The 25586-nt window shown below is 38.0% G+C and overlaps 1 protein-coding gene across 3 annotated transcripts in view; it reads right to left on the bottom strand.

Annotated features, from left to right (window-relative positions):
• The window catches only part of GRIN2A (glutamate ionotropic receptor NMDA type subunit 2A), a 321942-nt gene that overhangs the window by 83280 nt on the left and 213076 nt on the right, over nt 1-25586 (bottom strand). For all 3 annotated transcript variants that reach the window (XM_043493655.1, XM_043493656.1, XM_043493657.1), the window contains 3 exons: nt 4795-5000; nt 1296-1464; nt 1016-1169 (listed from right to left, as the gene is read on the bottom strand). In XM_043493655.1, coding sequence (XP_043349590.1) covers nt 1016-1169; nt 1296-1464; nt 4795-5000 — 529 coding nt within the window. The remainder of the gene's footprint in view (nt 1-1015; nt 1170-1295; nt 1465-4794; nt 5001-25586) is intronic.

The raw sequence follows: 25586 nt of genomic DNA, 5'->3' as shown, positions 1-25586 counted from the left end.
ACCTAGTTAAGATACAATTTGAAATACAGATCAGAGGAGATGTGGTACAATATCAGAGAAGTTCTCTTAGAGATACTGAAATGTCTCAGAATGTTTCTGATCAGAAATAAATATTAGACAGAAAAGTCCAAGACTGTCAGCAATACTACACCTCAAATTAAACTAGGTAAAACAGAAATAAGGAAAAGGGCAGAACAGGACAATGCAGCTAAACTGGGCTATAAGCAATAGTTTAAGCAGAATGTACTTAAATAATATAAACAGTCTGGCAATGAGGAGGAGGATTAAAAAATAAACAGAAGCAAACTGAAAAGAGCAAAAAGCAGCATCGAACAACAAATATAGAATAAATAACTAAGTGGATCTTCACATCACATATAGTTACATTATAATGAGTCCAAGTGAGCCATGTGGTATGCAAAGGACAGCAGGGGAGCCCCCAGGTGAGCAGCTAATAATAAAGCAGCCTCAGCAAAAGTTACAGGCTGGTGGGAAAATATTTTAGAAACAAATTCTGTGTGCGTTAAATGATACCACCAAGTGCATAATTTGATTGGAAAGAAGAACATGGATTATTGAAAGGGAAGTAACAAACTTGAATTTAATCAAAGATAAAACCAGCAAAAGAAATGCTGTGGTGGATGTAACTTATCCACAGTAGTCGTGCTTACAAAGAAAGAGCTTTCCATTAGGAGGGATAGTGCTGATTCTCATGTTTAAATCTAAGGAATCTCTCTCAAAAAGATAGGAATGTTCTAAACAACAGGAACTTTTAAGTGCAGTCGGTGTTGATTTTCACAAAATACTTGTAAGATCTAGTTTGTATGACTATTGGTAAGATACGTGTTTTGGGTGAGATCTGAACTACCATTTGTAAAAGACACTAGAACTTGGAAATATAACATAGCAAATAATGAGGAATAATGCAATCAGATTCTTGGTGATGTATAGCAAAAGCTCTCAAAGTCTATGGAAATGCAATTAAATAGATCTGGAAGGAGGAAAAAAAACATACCTAGAAATGCAGATGGAGAAACCGTGCCATTGCTCCTTGACACCATGACACTTATCCCAGTCTCAACAAATGGCACTGAGAAGTCAACCACTTCTGAACGCTCTTCATTAATTGTAAGAGAACCCACAGCCATAACTGCTCTCTGATAGACCACCTGATCCAGAAAGAGAAGAAACCAACAACGTTACCCACACATGGTATACCATATTTCTCCAAATGAATTCAAAACACTTGTTTGCCAAGTTTTTACTTAAGAGTTCTTTTACCTAACAGAACTTACTTCACCAATCATTCCATTCCACACATTATTGACCTTTTTGCCATGCTTCCCATTGGTCACCAGATATAGGTCATATGTGAACTTCACAGTTCTAGATAATTTCTTCAGGATGTCAATGCAGAATCCCTTGCAACATTTCTTTATGTTAGTTCCTTCATTAGTTGAATTGCTGTTAACATGAAAGAAAGAACCAACCAGTTCAGTTATGAAAAACAGAAGAGGCTACATACCAGCAAGTTTGACTGTATTTATCAGTAAACAAGTGGAATTCAAAAGTGAGACATACAGACAGTGCAGTAAAATTCTGCCTTGCAATGTGTTGCTTCTTCATAAATTTGTTCAGCATTTACATAGGATGGTGATAGTACCTTATAAATACCATAGATAGATTTAATTAGCAATAGATTGGATTGTTTGGTATCACACTTCTGCCATGTATCTTATAAGCCAGCTACGAATTCCTGTGACCAGTTTTACAAGAAGGGAATGGGTACTCACATAGCTGAAGGTAGCACTGGCTCCAATTTAAAATTACTGATGTACTTGAAATAGCACTCGGAAGAAAAGGGGACTTAACATACTGAGCTATAATAACATAATATAATATAATATAATATAATATAATATAATATAATATAATATAATATAATATAATATAATATAATATAATATAATATAATATAGGGGCTAAATTGGTCAGATAATGAACAAAAGAGGCTTAAATAAACTTTTTGCCATACTGAGAAGCAATTGATGAGGACCATTGTTGTCTTGGACCAATTTAGAAATAATAGTGCACATATGACATTTTATATGTTGTTAGCAGGCCCTGCCAATAAAATTCTTATCTTTAAATGACTCAGCAGGATTAAACTGAGCCTTATAAATAAGTGTTACATAAATCAAAAGCATGTCTCTAGTACAAGGCTCATTTCAAACATATAATAATAAATAAAACCTAGTTCTTATAGAGAGCTTTTCATACATAAATTTCACACTACATAAAGGGATGCAAGTGTCATTATCCCAGTCAGATGGGGAAACTGAAATACAGAACTGAAGTATCTTTTCCAAGGTTATACAGAAGTTCCACGGTAGACCCTGCAATACAACATAGGCCTCATGACTCCCATTCCATTAACCTTCCCACTGGAATATACTGTCCTCCTATGTAAAGAGGTTTGTATGGTCTTGACTAGAATTGGATGGGAAATTTTCATTTAATTCTTTCTCCTCAGAAAACGTCAATTACTCAAAACGAAATGTTTTCATGGAAATACGTTAGTTTCAATGAAATTTTCATTGGAAAGATTTCTCATGTCTGGGGGTGACTGGGAGTATGGGAGTGAGTGAGAGACAGAGACCAGCCAGAATAGCCAATAACCGTTGGTGAGGGCACTCACTTGGGAGGTGTGAGACCTAGGTTCATGTCACCACATGCCTTAACCAAGAGGCCACAGAGCCAGCCCCTCTCCCTGGTCCAATGAATATTTAATTATTTAGACAAAAGTGCAATAGCTCCAACATGAAGGAGACACACACACACACACACGTGGCTTCTTGTCATTTAGCACTTATGCCTACATGAAATTCTCCCACATGAAAGTTATATTAAATCATTACAATCCATTTTAATCTGAAAGTGAGGAGAAAAATCTCCTTGCAGTTCCAATAGGTGGCTCTGGGCCCCTGTATTTTGCCCTCTGGAAGTACACAGAATTCCCATCAGCATCAAGCAGAGTTCTGTGCATGCAGAGCAAGCAGAATAGCAAAACTCAGATCAGCCATGTGGAGATTTCAAGAGGAGAAATTTCTTACATTTTACTTCAATGCACATTTCACGACCATAGCAATTTAGAAAAATGTGAGTGTTCTGATAGGCCATGTTGATGGGGTGTTCACACACACTTGCCCTGAAAGGGTTAATGTAAGGTAAGAAGGAAGCCAGTTAACCAAACAGGCCACAGCTGAGGGCAATCAGGTGGTGTAAGTAATCCCCTGGCTGAATGAGGGAGCCCAGCAGAGGAGAAAGGAACTGGGCTGAGCTTATCAAGCCAGGAAGCTGATAGCAGCAGAGGGAGCTGCAGGGAAGCAGATTGCAGTCACTCCCTCGGAGAGGGGAGGTGTGTTTGCAGCTACAGTTACTCCCTGGGTAGAAGGAGCTGTGAAGCTGGCAAACCTGGGGAAGCAAGGAGGTAAGGAAAGAGCTGAGGGGAAAGGCAGTAAGGTCCAGGAGGGAACAGATCCTAGCTTCTTGATTAGAGGGTCCCTGAGCTGGAACTTGGAGTAGATGGTGGTCCCAGGTTCCCCTGCCAGCCACTGAGGAATTGGCACTGTAGGGTAGTGAATGGGAAAACTGCCAGAGACTGCTAGCAAGGAAAGATTTTGATACCCTGGAAGGGGAAAACATGTATAGTGACCTGGGTGGAGGGTCAAGTCACAAACAAGGAGAGAGAGAGCGCGAGCAGTAGGTTGGTAGTGCAAAGAGCAACAGAAGGCGCCCCGGATATGGAAAGAGCTAATCCCCAGAGTAGTTTTGAGTGGATCCTGTGACATCATGGTAACACTAAGGGTTTTGTAGGAATATATAAAAACAGCAACAACAAGTTTAGAGTCTGATCAAAGCCTACTAAAGTCAATCAAAAGACTTTAATTGATTTCAGGAGGCTCTGGATGAATCCATATATAACACCATTCATCCCACTATCTCAAAGTAGTTCTACAAACATTGTTGAACCTCATAACATCCCAGTGAAGTAGGTAAATGCCATTATTATTACACTCATTTTCCAGCTGCATAGACAGAGGCAGGTTAAGGGCCTGATTCAACACCTATTGAAATCCATTAGATTTTTTTTTCCTGTTTAACTTCTATTGGCACTGGTTCATCCTTGGTGACAAGCCCAATACTGCAGAGAAAATCACAGGCAGAGGTGGGAATAGATCCTGGTAAATATGAGACACTGATAAGTACGACACACTGGCATTCTGTATCACAGAGCTTTCTTTACAAAATATTATACAAAAAAATGCATCTTTTCAGTATCTGCCACTGTCAAAGGATTAATCGAATCAGTAACATTTCAACATGGCTGGACATTCTTAAATCAGTTTTAAAAGCTCGTGTTAAATTATAACCTTTGTTATAGTGTAATCTATTTCCATATGACTCAACGACTAAGTCTTCATGATTGAGAATTTGCTGTGAATTTATTATCAAGACATTTATTTAATATGATTTACATAACATTAATCAGAAGCTAAAGTGTGTACAAGTCCAAATCACAAAAAGGAAAGACTTGTACAAAGACATGAATAGTGGGACAAAACAAAGAAATGCAGAGGAAAAGGAGAAAAGAAAAATAGAGAAAATTGAAATATATTTTAAAAATGCAAAATAGGAGACATAAGGGAGAGAGTTGATGGGAAGAAAAAGAAGAAGCTAAAGAGCAGGTGTATATGAAAACAAAGGTATTTCCCAAGAAAAGTTTGTACTTACTTAATTTTGACAAATTTACGGCATGGCACAGTATTTTTTACACAAGTTTCTGTCAAAGGATCCATATCCTCAACGATGACAAAGGGGGCCTCCTCCAGGGTAACAATACTCAAGTGGTTGTCATCAGGGTCACTGTCTGCGAAAGAACTAAATCTTGGCCATACGGAATATGTCAGGCTCAGAGTCTTGTTCTCCCATTTTCCCACCTGAAACATGGAGACACACACACTGCTGATATCTGCTTGCTTGGGGCTGTCGCTGTTTGAGATGTAACTTTTAGGGGAGTGATACATAGTTGCAACAAACTATACTGGAAAGAGTCTTAATTTTCCATCAGAATTGGTTTAGAAATATTCAGCTGACACACTAAGAGAGAGAAACCAGTAGGATCAAGCCAACTGAGGATATATAATTTTAAGAGGAAAAATGTAGGTAAAGGTCTGCTAGTCTCAGTGACAACATTGATTGTTAGTATTTAAACCTTGGCTATAACATTGTCAACATTTTGAAAATAATATTTTATGTTTGCACTATAGCAGCAATAGGCACCCCCAACTGTGCTGTCTAAAACCCATGCAATTGTCCCTGCTCCAAAGAGTTTCCTATCTAGGAACAAAATATACGTCTGTCAATTTTATGAGAGTGTTATTGGCATAACTCTCTGAAACAAAACAATACTTACCATCACCTCTCCCCTTTAGGCATTCTTCAGCAAAATACACACCTCAAAGCTTGGCATTTTTATTAAGAATTCCACCTTCTAGGTAACAAATTAACACTAATACAATAGAGAGTTGTATTAAAGGGACTTTGCAACCAGCAGATAGGCTTCAATCTGGAAATCTCTGCAATAGCATTCTCTGGGTATTACAAGTGTTGACTGATTATCAATTCATCAGAACGTTATCCTTGTATAATAGGTGAATATAACTGAGCCGCTCAGTAATAGCAACCATAATGTAATTAAATTTAACATCCTTGTATGGGTAAAAATGCCTAAGAAGCCCACTACAGTAGTATTTAACTTCATGGTATGCCCACAACTTCAAAAAGGGAAACTACACAAAAATGAGGATGCTAGTTAAAAGGAACAGTCCCAAGGGTGAAATGCCTGCAAGCTGCATGCAGACTATTTAAAAACACCATAATATAGGCTAAAACTCTCCCCTTTCTTCCCCCCCCAAAAAAAAACCTGTAAGAGGACGAATAAATGCCTCCACGGTTAGAGTAAAGAGAAGGTTTGAAAAAGAAGCATCCTTGAAAAATTGGAAATCAAATCCTAGTGAGGAAAATAGAAAGGAGCATAAATTCTGGCAAGTAAAGTATAAAAGTAGGCGGGGAAAAAAATGAAAAAAAATTAGAGCAGATAGCTAAGGACACAAAAACTAACAGCATTTTTGTTTAAATACATCCGAAGCAGGAAGCCTGCCAAATAGGCAGGGGGCCCCTGGATGATTGCGGTGCTAAAGGATCATTCAAGGAAGATAAGGCCGTTGCAGAGAAGCAATATGAATTATTCGCATTGGTCTTCATTGCAGACAATGTCAGGGAGATCCCCTGAGCCATTCTTTTTAGGTGACAATCTGAGGAACTGTCCAAGATTAAGGTGTCCTAATTGATAAATTGAACAGTAATATGTCTCCAGGTCCAGATGGTATTTATCCAAGAGTTCTGAAGGAGCTCAGATATAAAATTGCAGCACTAACAACCCTGGAATATAACCTCTCTCTTAAATTAGCTTCTGTACCAGATGACTAATAACATAATGCTTATTTTTAAAAAGGCTACAGAGCTGATCCTGACAATTACAAACCAGTAAGTCTAACTTCAAAACCAGGCAAATTGGTTGAAACTGTAGTAAAGAACAGAATAATCAGACACATAGACGAAAACAATATGTTGGGGAATACTCAACGTGGCTTTTGTAAAGGGAAATCATGCCGATCCAATCTATTAGAATTCTTTAAGGAAGTCAACAAACATGGGGACAAAGATGATCCAGTCGATATAGTGTACTTGGACTTTCAGAAAGCTTTTGACAAGGTCCAACATCAAAGGCTCTTAGGCAAAATAAGCAGTCATGGGATAAGAGCGATCAGTACCTGGTCAGTTTTCACAGTGGAGAGAAGTACAGGATCCCTCAATGATCTGTACTTGACCTGTGCTATTCAACATATTCATAAATGATCTGAAAAAGGGATGACAGTGTGGTGGCAAAATTTGCAGACAATACAAAATTACTCAAGACACTTAAGTCCAAAGTTGACTCCAAAGAGTTACAAAGGGATGTCACTAAACTGGCCAACAGATTAAATTCAATGTTGATTAGTGCAAAGTAATGCCCATTGGAAAACATAATCCCAACTATACATACAAAAGGATGGGGTCTAAATTAGCTGTTCCCACTCAAGAAAGATCTTAAAAGCATTGTGGAAAGTTCTCTGAAAACATCTACTAAATGTGCAGCAGCAGTCATAAAAGCTAACAATGTTAGGAACCATTAGGAAAGAGAGAGATAAAAAGACAGAAAATATAATGCCATTATATAAATTCACCGTATGCTCACAACTTGAACACTGCATACAGTTCTGGTCACCTCATTTCAAAAAAGATATATTATAATTGGAAAAGGTGCAGAGAAGCACAACAAAATTATTAGGGGTATGGAACAGCTTCCATATGAGGGAAAATTAAGAGGACATATTGTTCAGTTTAGAAAAGAGATGATTAAGGGGGAATAACAAAGGTCTATAAAATCATGAATTGAATGGAGAAAGCAAATAGGGAAGACTTATTTACCTCTTCACGTGACATAAAAGCTGGGGGGTCACCAGATGAAATTAATAGGCAGCAGATTTAAAACAAACAAAAGACAATACTTTTCATATAACACACAGTCAACCTGTGAAACTCATTGCCAGGAAATGCTGTGAATGCCAAAAGTTTAACTGGTCTCAAAAAAGAATTCATGGAGGATAGATCCATCAATGGCTAATAGGCAAGATGGTCAGGAATGCAACCCTATGCTCTGGCGTCTGATTGCCAGAAGCTGGGACTGGATGACAGGGGATGGATCACTTGAAATTGTTCTGTTCTGTTCATTCCCTCTGAAGCATTGGCACTGGCCCCTGTTAGAGACAGGATACTGGGCTAGATGGACCATTGGTCTGACCCAGCATGGCCCTTCTTATGTTCTCATATTTTTACTGTTGTCAAACGTGCAGAGTCATTTATTAAATCATTGTTAGAGCTGACTGAGGTAAAAAACTAACCATCTCACTTTTTTCTGTGACCTGAAAAAATGGCAGGCCTAATGTCATATTTGGCAAGCACAAATTCCAGTTGTGCATGTTTTACGTCTCATTACAAATAATGTATTCTAACTTGTTTTACTTAGAAATGAAATAGCCTTAAAAGCTTAACAAGCAAGCAAAGACTCTAACTTTAGAATAAATGTATTCTATCATTTCTGCCTATTTTGAAGATTCAAGACAAATTTTAAATTTAAACTTTGTTTTAAAAGTTTGTCCTCATTTAATTTTTTAAAATTACACACATTCCTAAGGTAATGGCCCCAATCCTGATCAATCTTACATAAGTTTTACACCAGTGTCACTTAAATTAATTCAGTGGTGTTAAGTCCTGATTTAAAATGGAATAATAGAGATTCAAATCAGGCTCAATATCTGTCTCTCCTCAACCAATCTTGACTCTTTCTGCTATCCAAAAATCAAGTATTACTTCAATACTTTGTGAATTCTTTTTATAGCATTCCCTCTTCAGACTGTTTATAACTGCTTTGTATCTTCAAATATAATTGCATGGTTTACCTGAGCCCTATGATAATAAAAAATACAAATAAGCTATCAAGCCACTTAACATACATCCTAGGAATTTTTCCCAATCCCTGACTAATTTAGCGAAAACCATTTAATAATATAATCATGAATCTGACAAACATTTGTTTCTCTAAAAAACAGGCTGAAAGTAACAGTACAATCTGACAGGCCAGACTCATGAAAGCAAAGTAGGGTTTGGTGATACTTCTACATTTTTAGAAATTAAAAGAATAAATACTATTATTGCTTTGTCATCTTTAAAAATTAAATATGTTCAAAGAGAAAGAGAATTGAATTTCAATACAAATTGAAAACTGACAATTTGAGGGATAGAGATCACAATCTGATAGCTACTGAAGTTTCAGTTTTGTATGAATTATGCAAATTCAGTCTTGCATTCAATTTCCCCAGCTACAGACACTGCAGATGTCCACCACAAAACCCACAACATTCAATCCCACCAAAACTACTGGGATTCACCTTTTGGAGAACTGGCCTGTTGTCGTCCTGGCTTTACACCATTTTCTCTGCAGTGACTTAAGTGAAGCTCTTCTTAATTGACTCGAGTGGAGAATCAGGCACCTGGCCTGAAAATCCTGCAGAAAGAGGATCTTCAGAAAATTCAAGGGACCCATTCCCAACATGAGCAGAATCATTGGCTCAGCTGTGCGGCCATGGGTCATTCTGTGACCTTACTGATGGGGATCAGAGTGTGCAGTAGAAGTTAATACTTTTCTTAGAAACATTTATTTCTCCTGTTTCAAGCCATAAATTACTTATATTTAATTTTGTAGAGACCCATCCCACATACTATTAAATTGTATTGTAGTAGTGTCCAGGTGCTCCAGCAGGGATCCACTGTGCCAAATGCTGTACAAACAAAGGTATAACAGACCATCGCTCCCTCCAAAGAATTTATAATTTAAGGCAAAACACATGCTTAAATCCATTCCCATTCAGAGCAGCACTTAAGCACATGTTCTCCCCAGCTTAATTTCTATTCAGTTTGAATTTCCGCCTTCCTGGGATGCACATGGACTCAGATCAATAATGCTGAATTTTAAAAGGAAGTATGAGAATGGCTGCCTCTTGTACACTAAGGCTAAAATTTTCAAAGGAGCCTAATAGGTGCCCAATTCAAAATCAAGGGGATTTCGGAGCCTGACTTCTGTATCCTACTTTGAAAGTTTTGGCCTGAAATTTGACAAAATACAACCTATCCCCATTTGATTCCTTCCATGCATTTAGGCCATTGGGAGAAAAACAATTTCACATGCATGAAAATATTCCTGTATATCTGTATGACAGAGCTGCATTTCGAAAAGGGATTGTCTGCTGAGTGACAGCATGTAATCCCATTCGCAGAGTGTCCATGCTTGGGTGTGTTCGCACACAGACATTCTGTACATTTTTGCCCATGGTGAAACCATTTTAGGAACTCCGCCAGCTGGTACTGGGAGAGTTCCAAAAGGATTAAAACTTCAGTCAAATGAAGGGCAAATATTGCAATAAAAATAATCAGAATTTCAAACTGCACAGAGTAGCAGCATCTACCCAGGGTTGCCGGGTGCCCGGTTTTTGACTGGAATGCCTGGTCAAAAAGGGACCCTGGCGGCTCCAGAAAGCACCTCCGGCCGGACCGTTAAAAGTCCGGTCGGCAGTGCAGCAGTGTTAAGGCAGGCTCCCTGTGGCTCCCATAAGCAGCAGCATGTCCCCACTCCTGCTCATAGATGTAGGGGCAGCCAGGGGGCTCTGTGTTCTGCCTCCACCCCAAGTGCCAGCTCTGTAGCTCCCATTGGCTGGGAACTGCGGCCAATGGGAGCTGTGGGGGTGGCGCCTGTGGATGCGGCAGTATATGGAGTTGCCTCGCTGTGTCTCCGCATAGGAGCTGGAGTGGGGACATGCTGCTGCTACTGGGAGCTGCCTGAGGAAAGTGCGGCCCAGAGCCTGCACCCCGATCCCCCTCCTGCACTCTGAACCCCTCGGTCCCAACCTGGAGCACCCTCCTGCACTCCAAGCCCCTCATTCCCAGCTCCACCCCAGTACCTGCACCCCCAGATGGAGCCCTTAACCCCCCATGCCCCAACCTCCTGCCCCAGCCCTGATCTCCCTCCCACTCTCTGAACCAGTTGATCCCATCCTGAAGCACCTTCCTACACCCCAAATCTCTCATCTCCAGCCCCACGCCAGAGCCCGCAGCCCCAGCCAGAGCCCTCAACACCTCCCACACCCCAATCCACTGAGCCAGTCCCGTGAAAATGAGCGAGTGAGTGAGGGTGGGGAGAGTTACAGAGGGAGGGGGGATGGAGTGAGCCAGGGGTAGGGCCTCAGAGAAGGGGAAGGGTCTCGGAGGAGAGGTGAGGCAGGGTTGGGGCAAGGGTGTTTGGTTTTCTGCAAGTAGAAAGTTGGCAACCCTACGTCTACCTCCCACCTGTCTATTCACACCAGTAAGAAAAATAGAAATAGGACATGGCCGGGATTCTGTGGATTGACCTGCTCATGAATATAGCAGTGCATCTGTAGACATAGCTACGTGAAGAGACAACATTCTGTATAATTTTAAAGGGTTTCTTGTTTGGCAAGCCACTGCTTCTTCCTATGATTCTGCTGAATCTCTGTCATACGTGGAAATATAATTACAAGCTGCCAGCTGGAATCTGAGTTTATTTGTTCATATAAAGATGAGGATTAAAGAAAAGGTTTCATAGTTTAGTGTTCTATGTTTCAATTACAGTTATTGTCTGAGGAGGAGAGTAAAAAATGGGAGGGGGGCTGATTTTTAAGAAGTTCTGATCACTTACAACTGCAGATCAAGTCAGTGCAAACTGTGGGGTGCTGAGTTCCCTCAAAATTAGGCCCGATATCTATCACAACTGCCACTTTGAGGTAGGGGATTTACTCTAACAGTGTCAGCCTAGTAACTTATTAACTAACCTGAAAGTTAGCGATCCCATTGTATGTCAGCATTGTTCATCAGTGGACTTGAGTAAGACACACTCCTAGGTCTCAGTCATACAGACCCATCCAGATGTATTGCTATACACACAGAAGGTCCCATTGACTTCAGCTGGGCTCTGTGGTATCAGGGAATTAGTCCGAGTCTATTGGAAAGCTCTCCACTGACCAGCTTGGCAAACAGCAACAAACTGCTGTCTGTCTATACCGTATTGAAGCAGGAGGGGACAATGATGAGAGGAAGAGGTAGAAAAATGCTGAGGAAATCTTGCTGGTGACTTGAGAATGGCAGATCATGTGTAATGTTAATTAGAAAATGCCTGCAGGTTCCCTTCTTAAGGAATTTTTGGGCTGGATATTGCTAGTTCTAATTAAGAACTGGTTAGCACAGACACTGGATTTGCTCTGTCAAAGATGCTAGACACATGAGTGAACAGCTCCTATCTTCACATGATATTTAGACTTCTGAGCAGTATGATGGCTGAACAGTATAAGTTTTTAATGAAAACATACAATTTATGTAAATCAGCCACAGCTCTGAATTTCAAAATCACATTTTTTTCAAATTTATTTATTTTCATTTGGCATGCATATTGTTTAGTTTTTACAGAATTAAAGTATTTAGTTAAAAGGTAGGAAGGATTTAATATTAAAATTAACTTTGGAAGTTTTCTGGTTAGCATTTTTGTATGTTAAGTTGAATTATAGTATTGCTAATAAGAATCTGAATGATAGTACTAATGAGAGTTTTAAATAATACTATTTTAAATCTTCAAACATTTATTCTTCACCACATCCTTGTGCAGTAGATAAATATTCTCATTTTACAGACTGAGGGACTGAGGCAGAAAAGTGAAGGCTCCTACATCAGCAAGGAACTTAAGCACATACTTAACTTTAAGCATGTAACTGCTTTCCCAGATCAGGGCCCAAGTGATTTACCAAAGTCAAAATTGGGACTAGTTAGCATCAGAGATATCTTATAATTGGGGAGTTCCAGGCTCCCATTATTATGCTCATACCACTAGACCACACATCCCTCTATGTTAAAATAATATCCAAATCTTTGTACGTTACACCCACCTCTGTTTATAACCAAGACAGTCAGCTTCTAGTTCAAATAAATTGTGTCCAGAAGGGTATTCGCTAATCATTTAGTTATCTTATTGCATAAGAGAAATGTAAATAACTAAATATAGACAGATATGAAAGACAAGTCTTTGGTGCTTGATGAATATGTTTTTAATATTATCCCTTCTCTAAAGATTATTGCAAAGATAGATTTGAGTTTGCACAAAGGAAGAACTCTCATTTGGTCTAAATAGCTGATAATATGTTTTATTTTCAATGCCTTGCTGATTAATCCTTTAAGGCTGCAAGCAGTAATAGAACTGACCCTCTGATAATGCAGACTCTGGGTCTGTCCATTACAAGACTTTGAAAAAATAAATATCTCCTGAAACTAACAAGATGTTTGCTGTTGGGATACTGGCTCAGAATGTTCCAGTTTTTAGAAACAGAAATAAATGCCCAGAAATTAAATTACAGCACTGCTTCTGCTTCTACTATATTACCCAAGACTTGGCAGAGTTAATGGATTATCCTAATGAAAGCAATGAAGTCAATTTAATTTGGACTTTAGCATAAACATTTAATAATATTAACCTTATTGATAGAAAATATGGGGCTACATCTAGCAAGCAGGACATACTAGGCAAAATTTTCAAAAGTACTTAGGTCCCATGGGGACTTTCAATAAAACTCAGTCTCCAAAATCACTCTAATGCCTGTAAAATTTTACCCACTACAATTATATTTGGAAAACTGCAGATGCCATGTACCGTGAGTAGTCATTATGATTTGTAAGTTTGGCATTAAGGCTTTGTGTGTGTATTGGATCTTATCCTCTGCAAAGTAGTGATCCCCAGCTTCGATGCATTCCACTTTAACTGAAATATGCAAAAGATATTTTCAAGGTATGGTGCTAGGGACGTCTGTTTTTTGAAAAACCTATCTCAAAATATATGACCATTTTAAAAAGTATCTTTACTCAGAGGCCACTGTTTGTTTTACTATCGATGAATAATGTACTTTAATTTGGGTTTAAATATGATTTTGTAACTCTTTTGATATAATCATCTCAGTGAGGAAAAACTGTTCATATTTAAGTCATATTTTTGACTAATTTTAAACTTTTATTGGGGGAAACTGCTATTGTTGGTAAGTGTTGGACTGCCATTCTAATCAGATTTTTATTAATTATTATTATTAACAATTCTTTGCCCTTAAAAGATTTCATGTGAGGGACTTAAGTACTTTACAAACATTGAACAAGCACATCTTGGGTAGTAGATAATTAAATAGTTGAACATTTACTATACAGGGAAATATTTTGCCAAAGCTGGGCAATTTCTATGCAATTGCACATAACGGTTTGCAATTCAATGCGATAATGCACAGACTTCATTTTTTGTTGAATTCTCAACACCTGATTATGCCTGATTTTTAACTATATGAAACCCACTGATTTAACAGGAGTTTGAAACTTCACCCTCCAATCAAGTCCGAAAATCTACTATTGAGCTGAATTGGGTTAATCTTTTAAAAAGACGCACAAAAAATCAATTTGATTGATGTATATTGGTATCACTGACAAAGGTACACTATCCTGTTTATTCGTATGCAACATTATTTTAATTTATATTCTCTAAAAGCTAAACTACATTTGATATATATACATTTGGATATATGAATCTCAAAAGCAGGGGATGATCTCTCTCAGCTATGAATGAATTAACTTCAAAGCTTTTCAATAGTGTAGCAGTAGGAGTGCAGTGCTTGAGGGAGATGAATGTACATTGGTAGTAGTCTTCCATCAAGGACCTCTGGAAATATATTGGGTCAAGAAACATGTTCTGCTGGTTTAAAGTGTAGCTTAACTAGATCTATATCAATGCAATGGGAAATCTAACATTTTATAGAGTGCCGTTTGTATGCGCAAACATAATATATTTTGATGAAAATAGGCATTTTAGCTATCAGTCTAAAACATGGGGAAAGGCGCATGTATTACCAGTATATTTCTTATAAGTTTGTTGATCTTAATTAGCATACATTTGCCAAAGGGCCTTTTAAGAAGAAAATAAATCACTAAGGTGCTATAACAGTTTCTCTCTTTGCACAGACCAATTCCAGCACCATTAGAATTTAAATTGGAAAAAAAATATGCTTCAAGAATTATCTGAGTTAAACATCTAACCAGAAGAAAAGCTCTACATAATAAACTGCACAGTGAGGGTAGCAAATCCATGGAGATATTATTCAATGCAAAATACTAACCCGTATTGGTGGATGACTAATGGTTTAGTATTGTAGGATAAAATATCAAGATGCAAAATTAAATGTATTTTATAAGTTTAAGTATAAATATCAGAGTACTTAGGGCTCATTTCAGTGGATGGTATATGATTTTTAAACCAACATCTAAAGAAATCTCCAGAAAAATCACCCTTTTTAATGTAAGAAAGGAAGCAATTGTAGGAAAAAAAATGATAGAATGTTTTCACACATATAATTCTAGTCAATGAGGGAATGAGATGCTGCATTCTCAGCAATATGAAAGGCAATGGAAGCACTCTGCTGTAAGACCTGCTCAGAGGGGATTCTAATCAAGACACATGAACACAAATTTATAGCCTGCCGCTGCAGCTACCAGGTCTTCCTCCACCAGATAGCCCAATCCTTAAATGCCTCTCCCTCATCCCTAGTGAAGGGTTGCAGGGTTCCTCTATTCCTCCCTCAACAGAAAAGGAGAACAGAGCATGCAGGATATTGTTAGTCTATCAAAGGGCACTTTAGAGACTGTCTCCTCTCAAGACGACAAAGGGGAAAACAAGACGACCAACAGGGACATTCTTCACTCCCCTTTCCACACTTGAGGCCAGGAGAGATTAGGGCCTGACAATAGTTTCAGCTTCATTTCTGCTGAATTGTGAAAGGATTTACTTCCTTGCCAGGAGATCACACTCCATGTGGCTAGAAGCACATGGGTTTACAGTCAAAAGCCCATGAAGGTGAGCCCAGAGCCAATCTATTGCAGAGGCATTTGTAGTATGACAAATTTGCCATTAGGATTGCTTTCAGAAGCACAAAGCATCGTAATAGAAATCTGGTCCTACAATAAGGAGCACTGCAACAAGGCTTTGATTCAATTCCTTACAGGGAGAGGAGAAAGCTGTGCAGTTCAGTTCCATGACTTTGGTGTAGTTCAATCTGCTCATCACTGTGATCAATTATAGGAACAAGAGGAGATTGTTTCTACTAATCAGACTGTGCACTACAGGAAAGAGTCCAGCTGAGTTGTTCTTCACTTCTCTCTGATTCAAGACATATGGGTTTACTCATAGGATATTCTGTATTCTCCACTCTCAGCTGCTCTATAGCTATTTCCTCTTTTCTCCATTCTCCATCCCAGCTATTTCAGCTTCCATTCACAGTTAACCACGCTGGCCTACAAGCACAACAGACAACTCCTATGTGAGGACCCTATGAGTCCGACAAGTACCGCTTCAGCTATCAGTAAGCCTCTTACATCACTTAGTACAGCACTAATAAGGAGACCACATAAATTCTTGGTTATCACCATCAAGAAGAAAATTGTCACCATTAATTCTTAATAGGAATATAAAAAGGTATTCCAACAGAAGATCCAACATTCTGAAGTCTTAACACAAATCTTTGTGTTCAGTGTCATTTGTTCTCTGCCAGTGTACATCCTGCTGGGCATGAATAAGCCATAACGACTGCCAAAATGTAGGCTATGCAAAATATTGTCAAATACATAAAGGAAGTACTAAACAGAAATAGCGAGCATTGCTACTTGTTGCCATAAGCAGATTGTTAAATTGCAGCCCTATGCTGCTAATTCTCTTTCTCTATTGATCTTGGTGGCATAACAATACACATAATTAGAACTTAAAATTGAAGAGTCTAGACATCTACATCAGGTCTTGATGATTTGAAGCACGTAAGCAAAATAGAGCTAGCTTGTATAACACAGAAGAATGAAGCATTACAAGTGAATGGGGCATTTTACAACCCTAAAATGCCCACTGTCTCTTGTCGGCCACTGCACAATGATAATATAGTGCAGAAAAAGTAAAGCACTCATTACATACTTGTGTGGGAAGGAACAGGAATCTTAGGGACAATTTGCATAAGTCTATTCTAAAGGTTTGTTCAGAAAGCAGTGCTGTAATGAGATGTAATTTGTAAGGTGTAAAAGCTATCATTAGGCTTGGCAGAATTCTATTTTTTATTATTTTTATAATTTCAGTGATAATATTGATGCTTATTTTAATTGGTTTAAGTGTTACACAAAATTATGGGGCTTACACTTTTTTTTTTAATTTTTAACCATTTACCTTTTCACAGTTGTGGGAAATTACGGGAGACACAATTATTTAATGACTGTCTGAGATTCAAAAAGTTAAAGCTTGATAACTGTTAAAACACAAGTTACCAGCAGCCCATGTCAAAATATACAAAATAAATATCCTAAATAAAACTTTAAAGTTCTCAAGAAGCATTTTTCTTCTCTTGCCTATATGTACATTTTCATTATTATTGATGGAGATATTTTTGTCTGTGTGTCGTGAAATTGACAGTTACAGATATTTATCAATAAAAATCAAATCCTTTTAAGCCTACCTATAATGTAGTCAGATGTAATTTGCACTTTCTTATACACTGTTTTCTGATTATGTCCAGAAAGTGCATGGGCTTAATTATTTTCCTTAGTTACAGGTATCCATTTTCTAGCCAGCCTGCTGAAGACATTATATTTCATGTCTCATACCACAAGCACTTCTGGGCTAGTGTTCAACATGGGGAGAATCAAGTAATTTTTCTCTAATATTCCTTTTAAAATCTCTTTTCCCATTGTGGTAATGTGATTTTTTTTTATAGAGTGACATCCATTTAATTGAGCAGTAAATACACTGTAGAAGGACCATTTGGAACTCTGCATTTTGTAACCTGGAAGATGGAGCTATTGAATAGTTCAGAGACAGGTCTGAAAAACTTGATTTATGCTCCATCCCTAAATCCAATTAGCTACATGTAGTTACAATCTACAGCAAATAGATCTACAGAACGAAGAATAGTCTGCTTAGAGGGAAAAGGGCATAGAAATGTGTGTGTCTGGAAAGAGAGAGTCTGTTTAAAGATTCCTAAGAATCCAATTAAAGTCAACAGAGAAATTACAAGTGGGAGTAAGATTACTGTGGGCAGACATCATAGTGATGGGACCACACACACACACACACACACACACACACTCTTCCATATACAAAGGTTTTGAATCTCAGCTTTAACTATAAAACTCAACACAGCTTTAACTATGAAACTGTGATCACTGCTTCCATAATATATGCATACAGTATACATTTGTAGGCACACACACACACACACAAATATACTTAAAAGCTCCTATATTCTTGCAGCCATGTCTTGCATCTTAACCTGGATTTGGAAAGTTTTTCTTTTGTTTTGGTTTAATCTCTCCAGGATACAGGTGAAAATATACAACACAGCTGAGAATGCAGGAGCTTGTTTGATGTCAGATAGAAATACTAGTTATTAGAGCCTCACCGCATTCAGTCTTTACCAAAGTAACCCAGTGAACTGGCTAGAAAAAGCACTTTCTGATAACATCTTTTGTATATGTACATTTTCTGCAAACTACAACTGGCAATAGTCGAAGGTGATGATAAATTGTTAATCTTTATGTAACATATTTAGACAAACAACCAAACTCCACAAAACATAACATACAGAATAGCTCATTGCTGTACATTACAGAAAATAGATAAATCAAGTCACTGTAACTAGTAATATCCTGGCTGCAGACAGAATAACTGCAGGGAAGTAAAGAAAAACATATGTCACATACACCAAACAATTTCTGAAAGGAATAATCAGATATAAATGTGCAACTTGTAGAAAGTCAATATTATCATTGAAATGGATAGCTTGATGTTGTGGTGGGAATAAAGCATTTTAACAATAGGATTCCATTCAAAAGTTTTTGCAATCTATGTGAGGTACTATGAACTGTCAGATTATATTTATGGTACTAAAACTTTGTCAGGAAATTAAAACATAAGTAATCAAAGGAACAGTGTGTTAACAATAAATATTTGACAAAGATTATACGTGAAAGAGTAGATACTATACAACAAATAGCACTATAACAGGGCAGCTAACTAATGCAAAAGCATCATTGCAATACTTTGCATTAGTATAATTCAGAATATAATATGCTTGCTAAATTACAAGACTATTATTCATAATCCTTTTGTAAAAAAAAAGTGACAAAATGAGATGAATAGCTACATCTGCTCTCATTACTGTTCAAGCAGGCACATTGCCTTTCAGAACACATTTCAGTTGCAATCTATAACAGAGCACATGCTTTCTTTTTCTCTGAAATACCAACAGGTGTGGTGAAGATGCATGTGGAGTATCTTACTCATATCAAGAAATTAATACCAAGCAAATATATGGCCTGACATACACTTTTTGTAGGAAAAGTAGCTGTTTCTTTTGTTCTAGTGGACTTCTCTAACTACTCTTTGGGAATGCTTCATCTTAGTTTTAGGTCAATATCTGGAAATTACAAGATTTGATCAATTAAGCGTGTCAATTTAGTAACAACAGGCAATGGCAGAAAACTACCACTAAAAACAAACCTTTCAAAATTCAGGGGTCCTGCACATGCCTATCACAACATGTGGTACACCTTATCTAGTGCATCAAAAGTGCCCAGCAACAACTATGTGGGTGACTTCAGCCAATCACTAAGCTCACACATGAACTCACAGAAAAATGATAAAAGGACAAAAACCCTGCATCACCTGTGTATGAACACTTTCCAAAAAGTGATCATTCCATATCTGATCTTACAATACTCATCCTCAAAGGAACCCTGCTTGCACCTTCAGAAGGCAAGCCTAGGAACTTAAATTCATGATGTTAGACACCACATATCATAGACTCATCAGGGACACTGGTTTCATGGCTCATTACGACAATTTGTAACACACATGCCAGCTAACCCTTAATGGCCCACTTCAAACTCCTATTGCATAACAATCTAACCCTTATTGCCCACTCTATTTCGATGGCCTCCTACAACATTCATTACCCCTTATGCTTAACAATCTGCCCCAACTTGTATTTAACTTATTCTGATTTCCTTCCCAAGACTGAAGAAGAGCTCTGTGTATAACTTATACCTTCCACCAACAGAAGTTGATCCAATAAAAGATACTGCCTCACCCATCTTGTCTCACTGCAGAGAAAAGCATGAGAGAAAACTCCTCTTTTAAGGAAAAAAAACATTTGCCATACCCCTTCCATTGCAAAATATGATGCATGGCAGGATACAGAATACTGTAATCACTTCATATTTTTGAAGGTCCTCTTGCATGACACTTTTATCTAGATCCCAGTTTCCTCAATTACTTTAAGATACAGCATGCTACAATTAATACATATATGTGTTAATGACAGGAAACATTAATTCTAGATATTCACCTGAAGGTCTTGATGAAGTTCAAGAAACATATTGGAACCTCTGACCTTCAAAACTGGGTTGAAAGCCTCACAAGGGAGACTATGCAGCTCTACCCCTTATTCCTCATTCCACTCCTCTGTGGACAGTAAAGCCCAGATACTGTGGCCCTCAGGCACTAGAGTAATAAGTGAGGTGTGTATATATACCCCCCCAAATTATAGAGAGACAGCAGCAGAGCAGTCACACAGGCTATCGCAGTCTTGAGTGGTTTTCCCGCTGCTCCTTAGTTTGTGGAGAAAAGTCCCAGTGCACAGCATAGTTCCTTCAGCTCCTGTGCTGAGATTAGGATTTCACCCAGGTAGCCTAGTGCAACATAGCTTTGTTTAGTGCAAGTTTTCAAATAAGCCTGAGAAGTACTGGGTTAAATATAAGTCTCTGGTATGTACACTGGGAACTCTCCAATAATGCAGGTTTGGCATTTCACTATAATAGGAGAGTACTACTCAGGCCAATGACCCTCTCTCTCTTCACCTCCAGATTGATGGTTTGACAGCTGTCCTTTTGGCTGATGCATAGGTTACTGAATCAGGGACCTTCCAAAACTAAAAGCATGAGCTGCTATAGCTTGATCTAAAGTGCCAAGAGAATCTATACACTGGGGTTGTGACAATTCATATCCTCTGTGGATTGGCCCTGAAAGGGATCTGTAACACACGCACACCAGTGGGTTATAGTGACAGGGCCTTGGCAGCTGAAGCAGCCTCTGGATGGCCATGCCTTCATTCCCAGTGGGAAACAGCTCCAGCACAAATGCCCCTGCTCCTGTATCCTTCCACTGGGCCCAGCTGCTATAAAAATAGGAGTCAGGCATTCTTCACCACTCCTCCACAATAGTTACAACTCTTCCCTTATTTTTCAGCCAGAGAGGAGGAGAAGAATGGTGATTATTCTTTTGGAACACAGAATTTAACAACTGCTAGGTAATAACTGATGCATTCCAAGGAAATTAGCTAAGTGCAACACCGATACAATGAAGTGAAATTTCACTATAAAAAAAACTATTAAAAAAAAAAGCCAAGTGGTTCACTGAAAAGCAGAGACGCAATTCTGGATTTTAACTCTATTCTGAATACAGTTTTATCATGAACACATCTAGAAATACGTTGTGTTTACATTTTAAACAACATGACTTTAAACAGGACTTTGCAACTAAGGTAGCCAAGAAAGTGTGTTGCTACATCTACTCTACATGTAAAGTCCTGTTTAACATCATGTTAGAACATATTAGCCCCATGACAGAGTTGCCTATAAGAAGGTTCCATTGTATATTTCACATGAGGAATATGTAAACAAATGGACATTTGGTTCCCAGTTATTTCAACTGTTCTAGTTAAAAGGTATATGGTCTCCCCATATTTTTTATTGAAAGTACCATAATGTGATCTGAATTGCCAACAAAAGTGCAGCTTCACTTCATCTACTTTGGATGCAATGATTTCCTGAGAAATTATACTCGGTACTGTATTACCTCAGTAATTTTTCAACATCACGGTAATTTTACAGCAAAAGGCTTTCCAAAATCTGAAACAGTGTTCTGTTTTTCAGTTCTAAACATGGACAGTGTTGCTTCCTTGTAATGCTGTACATGCTACACTTCCTCTATGGGCGATATGAAACAGGAGATATTTTTTTCCAGACGGAACTCTCCATGGAGAACTTAGTTCTCTTATCTAGGACAGGGGATTCCCCCACCACAAGCCTCCTATTTTTCAGCTATGCACATCATGTCTTGCACATCAGGGCTGACTCCTCCTTCTGCAAGTTAATCAAAGTGCAAAATCAAGCCCTTGACCACATACAATAAATGCAATATTGATATTAATATTAATTTTATATATTATATATAATATAATATTAAAATGCACAGTTGGAATTGTAATAAGTCTGGACACGTGGAAGTGAAGGTTCCTACAACAACATGAGATTTGGAACAGACTCAGCTGTGTTGTACCTACAATGTAATATTTTCTACAAACATTTTTACAAGAAGCAGGAGTAAAGCAAAAAATGTTTTTTACATCTCACTGATTTATTATACATTTTTAAAAAGTCTTATTTCTCTTTTTCCCCCTTGCCCTAGAAATATGAGATATCAGATGCTCACTTCCCTTTCTGTGCAGGTGGACAGACATGAACAGTGATATGATATACAAGGCTATAACCTCACCTGTACTACTCCCTCCCTCCAATCTAGGAACAAGGGAGAGGTAAATCTCACTCTTAGTTTATAGCACCATTTGACATTATTCTAAAGACTGGGGTTCTTCAGAAAGAGAAGGATTTGAGGATATTGTAACTAATTTTATAAAGATAAAATAGCAAGCAGGAAAAATGTTTTTAACAAATCAGGTTATGTGTTTATCTTTACACATCACAGAATAATAATAAAGCACAAAAATGTTTTTATCCTGTGCTCACTTTTATATATGTAACATACTCTTGTTTAAGTGTAATATGTTCCTGCTTTTGCTATTAAATGTTCACCATGAAGTAAAGTTTAATATAGGATATGCAAAGTAGCTGAATTAATTTTTCTCTAGGAACTTAATTTTGCATTTGATATTTGTTTATCTATTTTACTATACTTTAATATCAGATTGATATGTTTTTTGCATTTAATTTCCTTGGCTTTAAAAAAAACCCAGAGGCTATGTGATTCATGCTTAAAATGTTTATATTTAAATGGCCCCAAAAACCTTTGAAGTTCACATCTCTGTGAGGTCAATTGAACAGGAAAGGATGATACCTCATTGAGGTGAACAGATGCTACTGTTTGGCAGTGGAACAATTTCTGCAGGGCTAGTTTAACAGGACAGCAGCACATCACACTGTATTAGAGCTAGGGTGGTGTTGCTTACGATTGCATTTTTATCCAGATAGACCGTTTCAATGAAGCACACACATTACACATTCCACGTAAACTGTCTTGCCTCAGAACAACAGCCCCTGTGCCCAGCAAGAATGGGAGGGAGAATACATAATTGTGGAGCCTCTTTAGGATCCATCATGACATCTTGGTGGATGCCTATTTAATATTCCTAGAAGTGATTTTCATAACTATTATTCATTCAACCAACGTTTTTCAAACTTGGTTGTGGACCACCCACTCCCTCCTCTCCCACCCCCCATTAACACTATTTATACACTTAGTGTAAGTTTCAAAGTTTGCATGTCTGAGTCATTTATAGAGGGAAAGTGATTCTTTTTTTATTTTTACAGTGAGAACATGTACCTTTTTTCAGCCTGTAACAACTCAGCTATGGCTGAATGGATTTTCTGCACATTTAAACCTTGCAGCTAAATCCAGTATAGGTATTTTTAGTCCCAAAAGAGAAATTTTATGGAAGTTATAATCAAGTAAAAACAGATTATTATACTATGAGCAAAGGGAAACTGAATCAAGGGGTTTCATATTAAAACTTGTACCTTAAGGAGAAAATTAGATAAAAGCACTTCACATTAAACAGAAGCAATTACTTTTCATTACTCACATTATAAAGTAACTATACTGCAATTTATATGTACATTCGCTATACTACAAGGACTAGTGGATTGTTGTACTATCAGTATTTTACGTGAGTGACCCATATAATTAGATACTAGGAGTTTTAAAATCCCACTGAAACAGAACTGTAATACAACCTATTGAAACACTGCCAGTTGAAGTAAAATTGTGTCCATCAGGAAACCAACAAAAGGAAGATGTTGGTCTAAGATCTAAGTTTAATAATATATTTAAACTGTTTGAAAGGTGTCGGACTTTTTGTCAAACTCCTACAAGAGCAAGAAGAGGGGAAACATTAGATAAACTTGTGATAAAATTAGATAAAATGACACTGTACAGATCTAAGTGTCCACACTCAGTTTGTTCTACTAGTGAAGGAAACAACTGAGGTGTATGGTATCTAGGAAGGCACATGGAGCATTGTCTATCCATGCCAGAAGAAAGACAGGAGGCCATGTATGTGGTTTAATTAGGCCACAACTTCATTCACTTATAACATGTGGGAGTACCCAGCAACAAATTGCATAATGCAGGGAAGAGGGGGTAAGCTTCCCACCGGTCCAGACACAGGAGACCCAAACCCCCTTCCTCAGCTCCCTTAAGAAGACCAGAAAAAGAACAGGGATCTACTCCGCACTGACAAGATTTAGGAGTTCTTTCTTTCAAAATTCTTTTCCAGTCCAATTTACCCCATAGTCATATCCCTTCCATACAGAGAACATGCACTGGATGTCCTCCACAAGAAGATGCCAGCAAAATACTTGGCTCCTCCCCCATCCCCACTAGGTCCCCAGATGTCCACAAATTCCCTCTTTTATTTTTAAACCAAGGAGAGCCATATTTGCATGCAGTGTCTGCTCCCAGGTTGCCACAGAGCCTATAAGGTTGCAGTGGGTACAGCAGAGATTATAAAGATTTGCATAAATGATTAGGCTAATACCTTCTCATGTCTCCAAGTTGAAATTCATGAATTCTCATACCTTGTCTGAAGCTGCACAATGGAACTATAATGCTTCAAAACATGTCTGTAGCAGAGCCTATACTCAGTCCTCCCCACTCTCATATGGTGGTCACTTGTTGAAATAGACCCAAGTATTTCTTTGAAGTCTGGAGAGCATTTACATCGAGGAGTTTGGACATGACCTGTCCCCTGGTTAGTTTCCCTAAGCAGTTACTAGTTCAGTTTTCAAAACTCTATCAAACCGCTTGCTTTGGTGGTCCCTTAAGACAAATTTAACTATATAAAGTGTATGAAATTATGATACTATGAGGCTCACTGGCTATGTCTTAAACCATTTTCCCCTTGAGCTGTCTCATACAAATACTGACCTCACAGTGTGTCGTTATCAAAGTGATTTTTCCACAGATAATATATAATAGCTAGACAAGTGCATATTTAAAAATAACATTTAAGATTTTAGTGATGGTTAATGAGCAGAATGTTCCTCAAAATATTCAGATTTACATGTTTAGTTCACACTGCAGGGTTAATAATTTAATTCATGTCAATGAATGTAAAGAAATACATCATGTGATATGGTAAACGCTCTCTGCATGGCTATCATGTTTACTGAGTCTACAAAAAGAAAAGGAGTACCCGTGGCACCTTAGAGACTAACAAATTTATTAGAGCATAAGCTTTCGTGAGCTACAGCTCACTTGCATCCGATGAAGTGAGCTGTAGCTCACGAAAGCTTATGCTCTAATAAATTTGTTAGTCTCTAAGGTGCCACGGGTACTCCTTTTCTTTCTTTTTGCGAATACAGACTAACACGGCTGCTACTCTGAAAACTGAGTCTACAGTAACTCATTCTTGATCATACAAATTCAGCTTGGAAACTGATTCAGCAACATT

The sequence above is a fragment of the Dermochelys coriacea genome, chromosome 10 (genome assembly GCF_009764565.3).
Source record: "Dermochelys coriacea isolate rDerCor1 chromosome 10, rDerCor1.pri.v4, whole genome shotgun sequence".
Lineage (NCBI taxonomy): Eukaryota > Metazoa > Chordata > Testudines > Dermochelyidae > Dermochelys > Dermochelys coriacea.
This window is presented reverse-complemented; position numbering and strand designations above follow the sequence as displayed.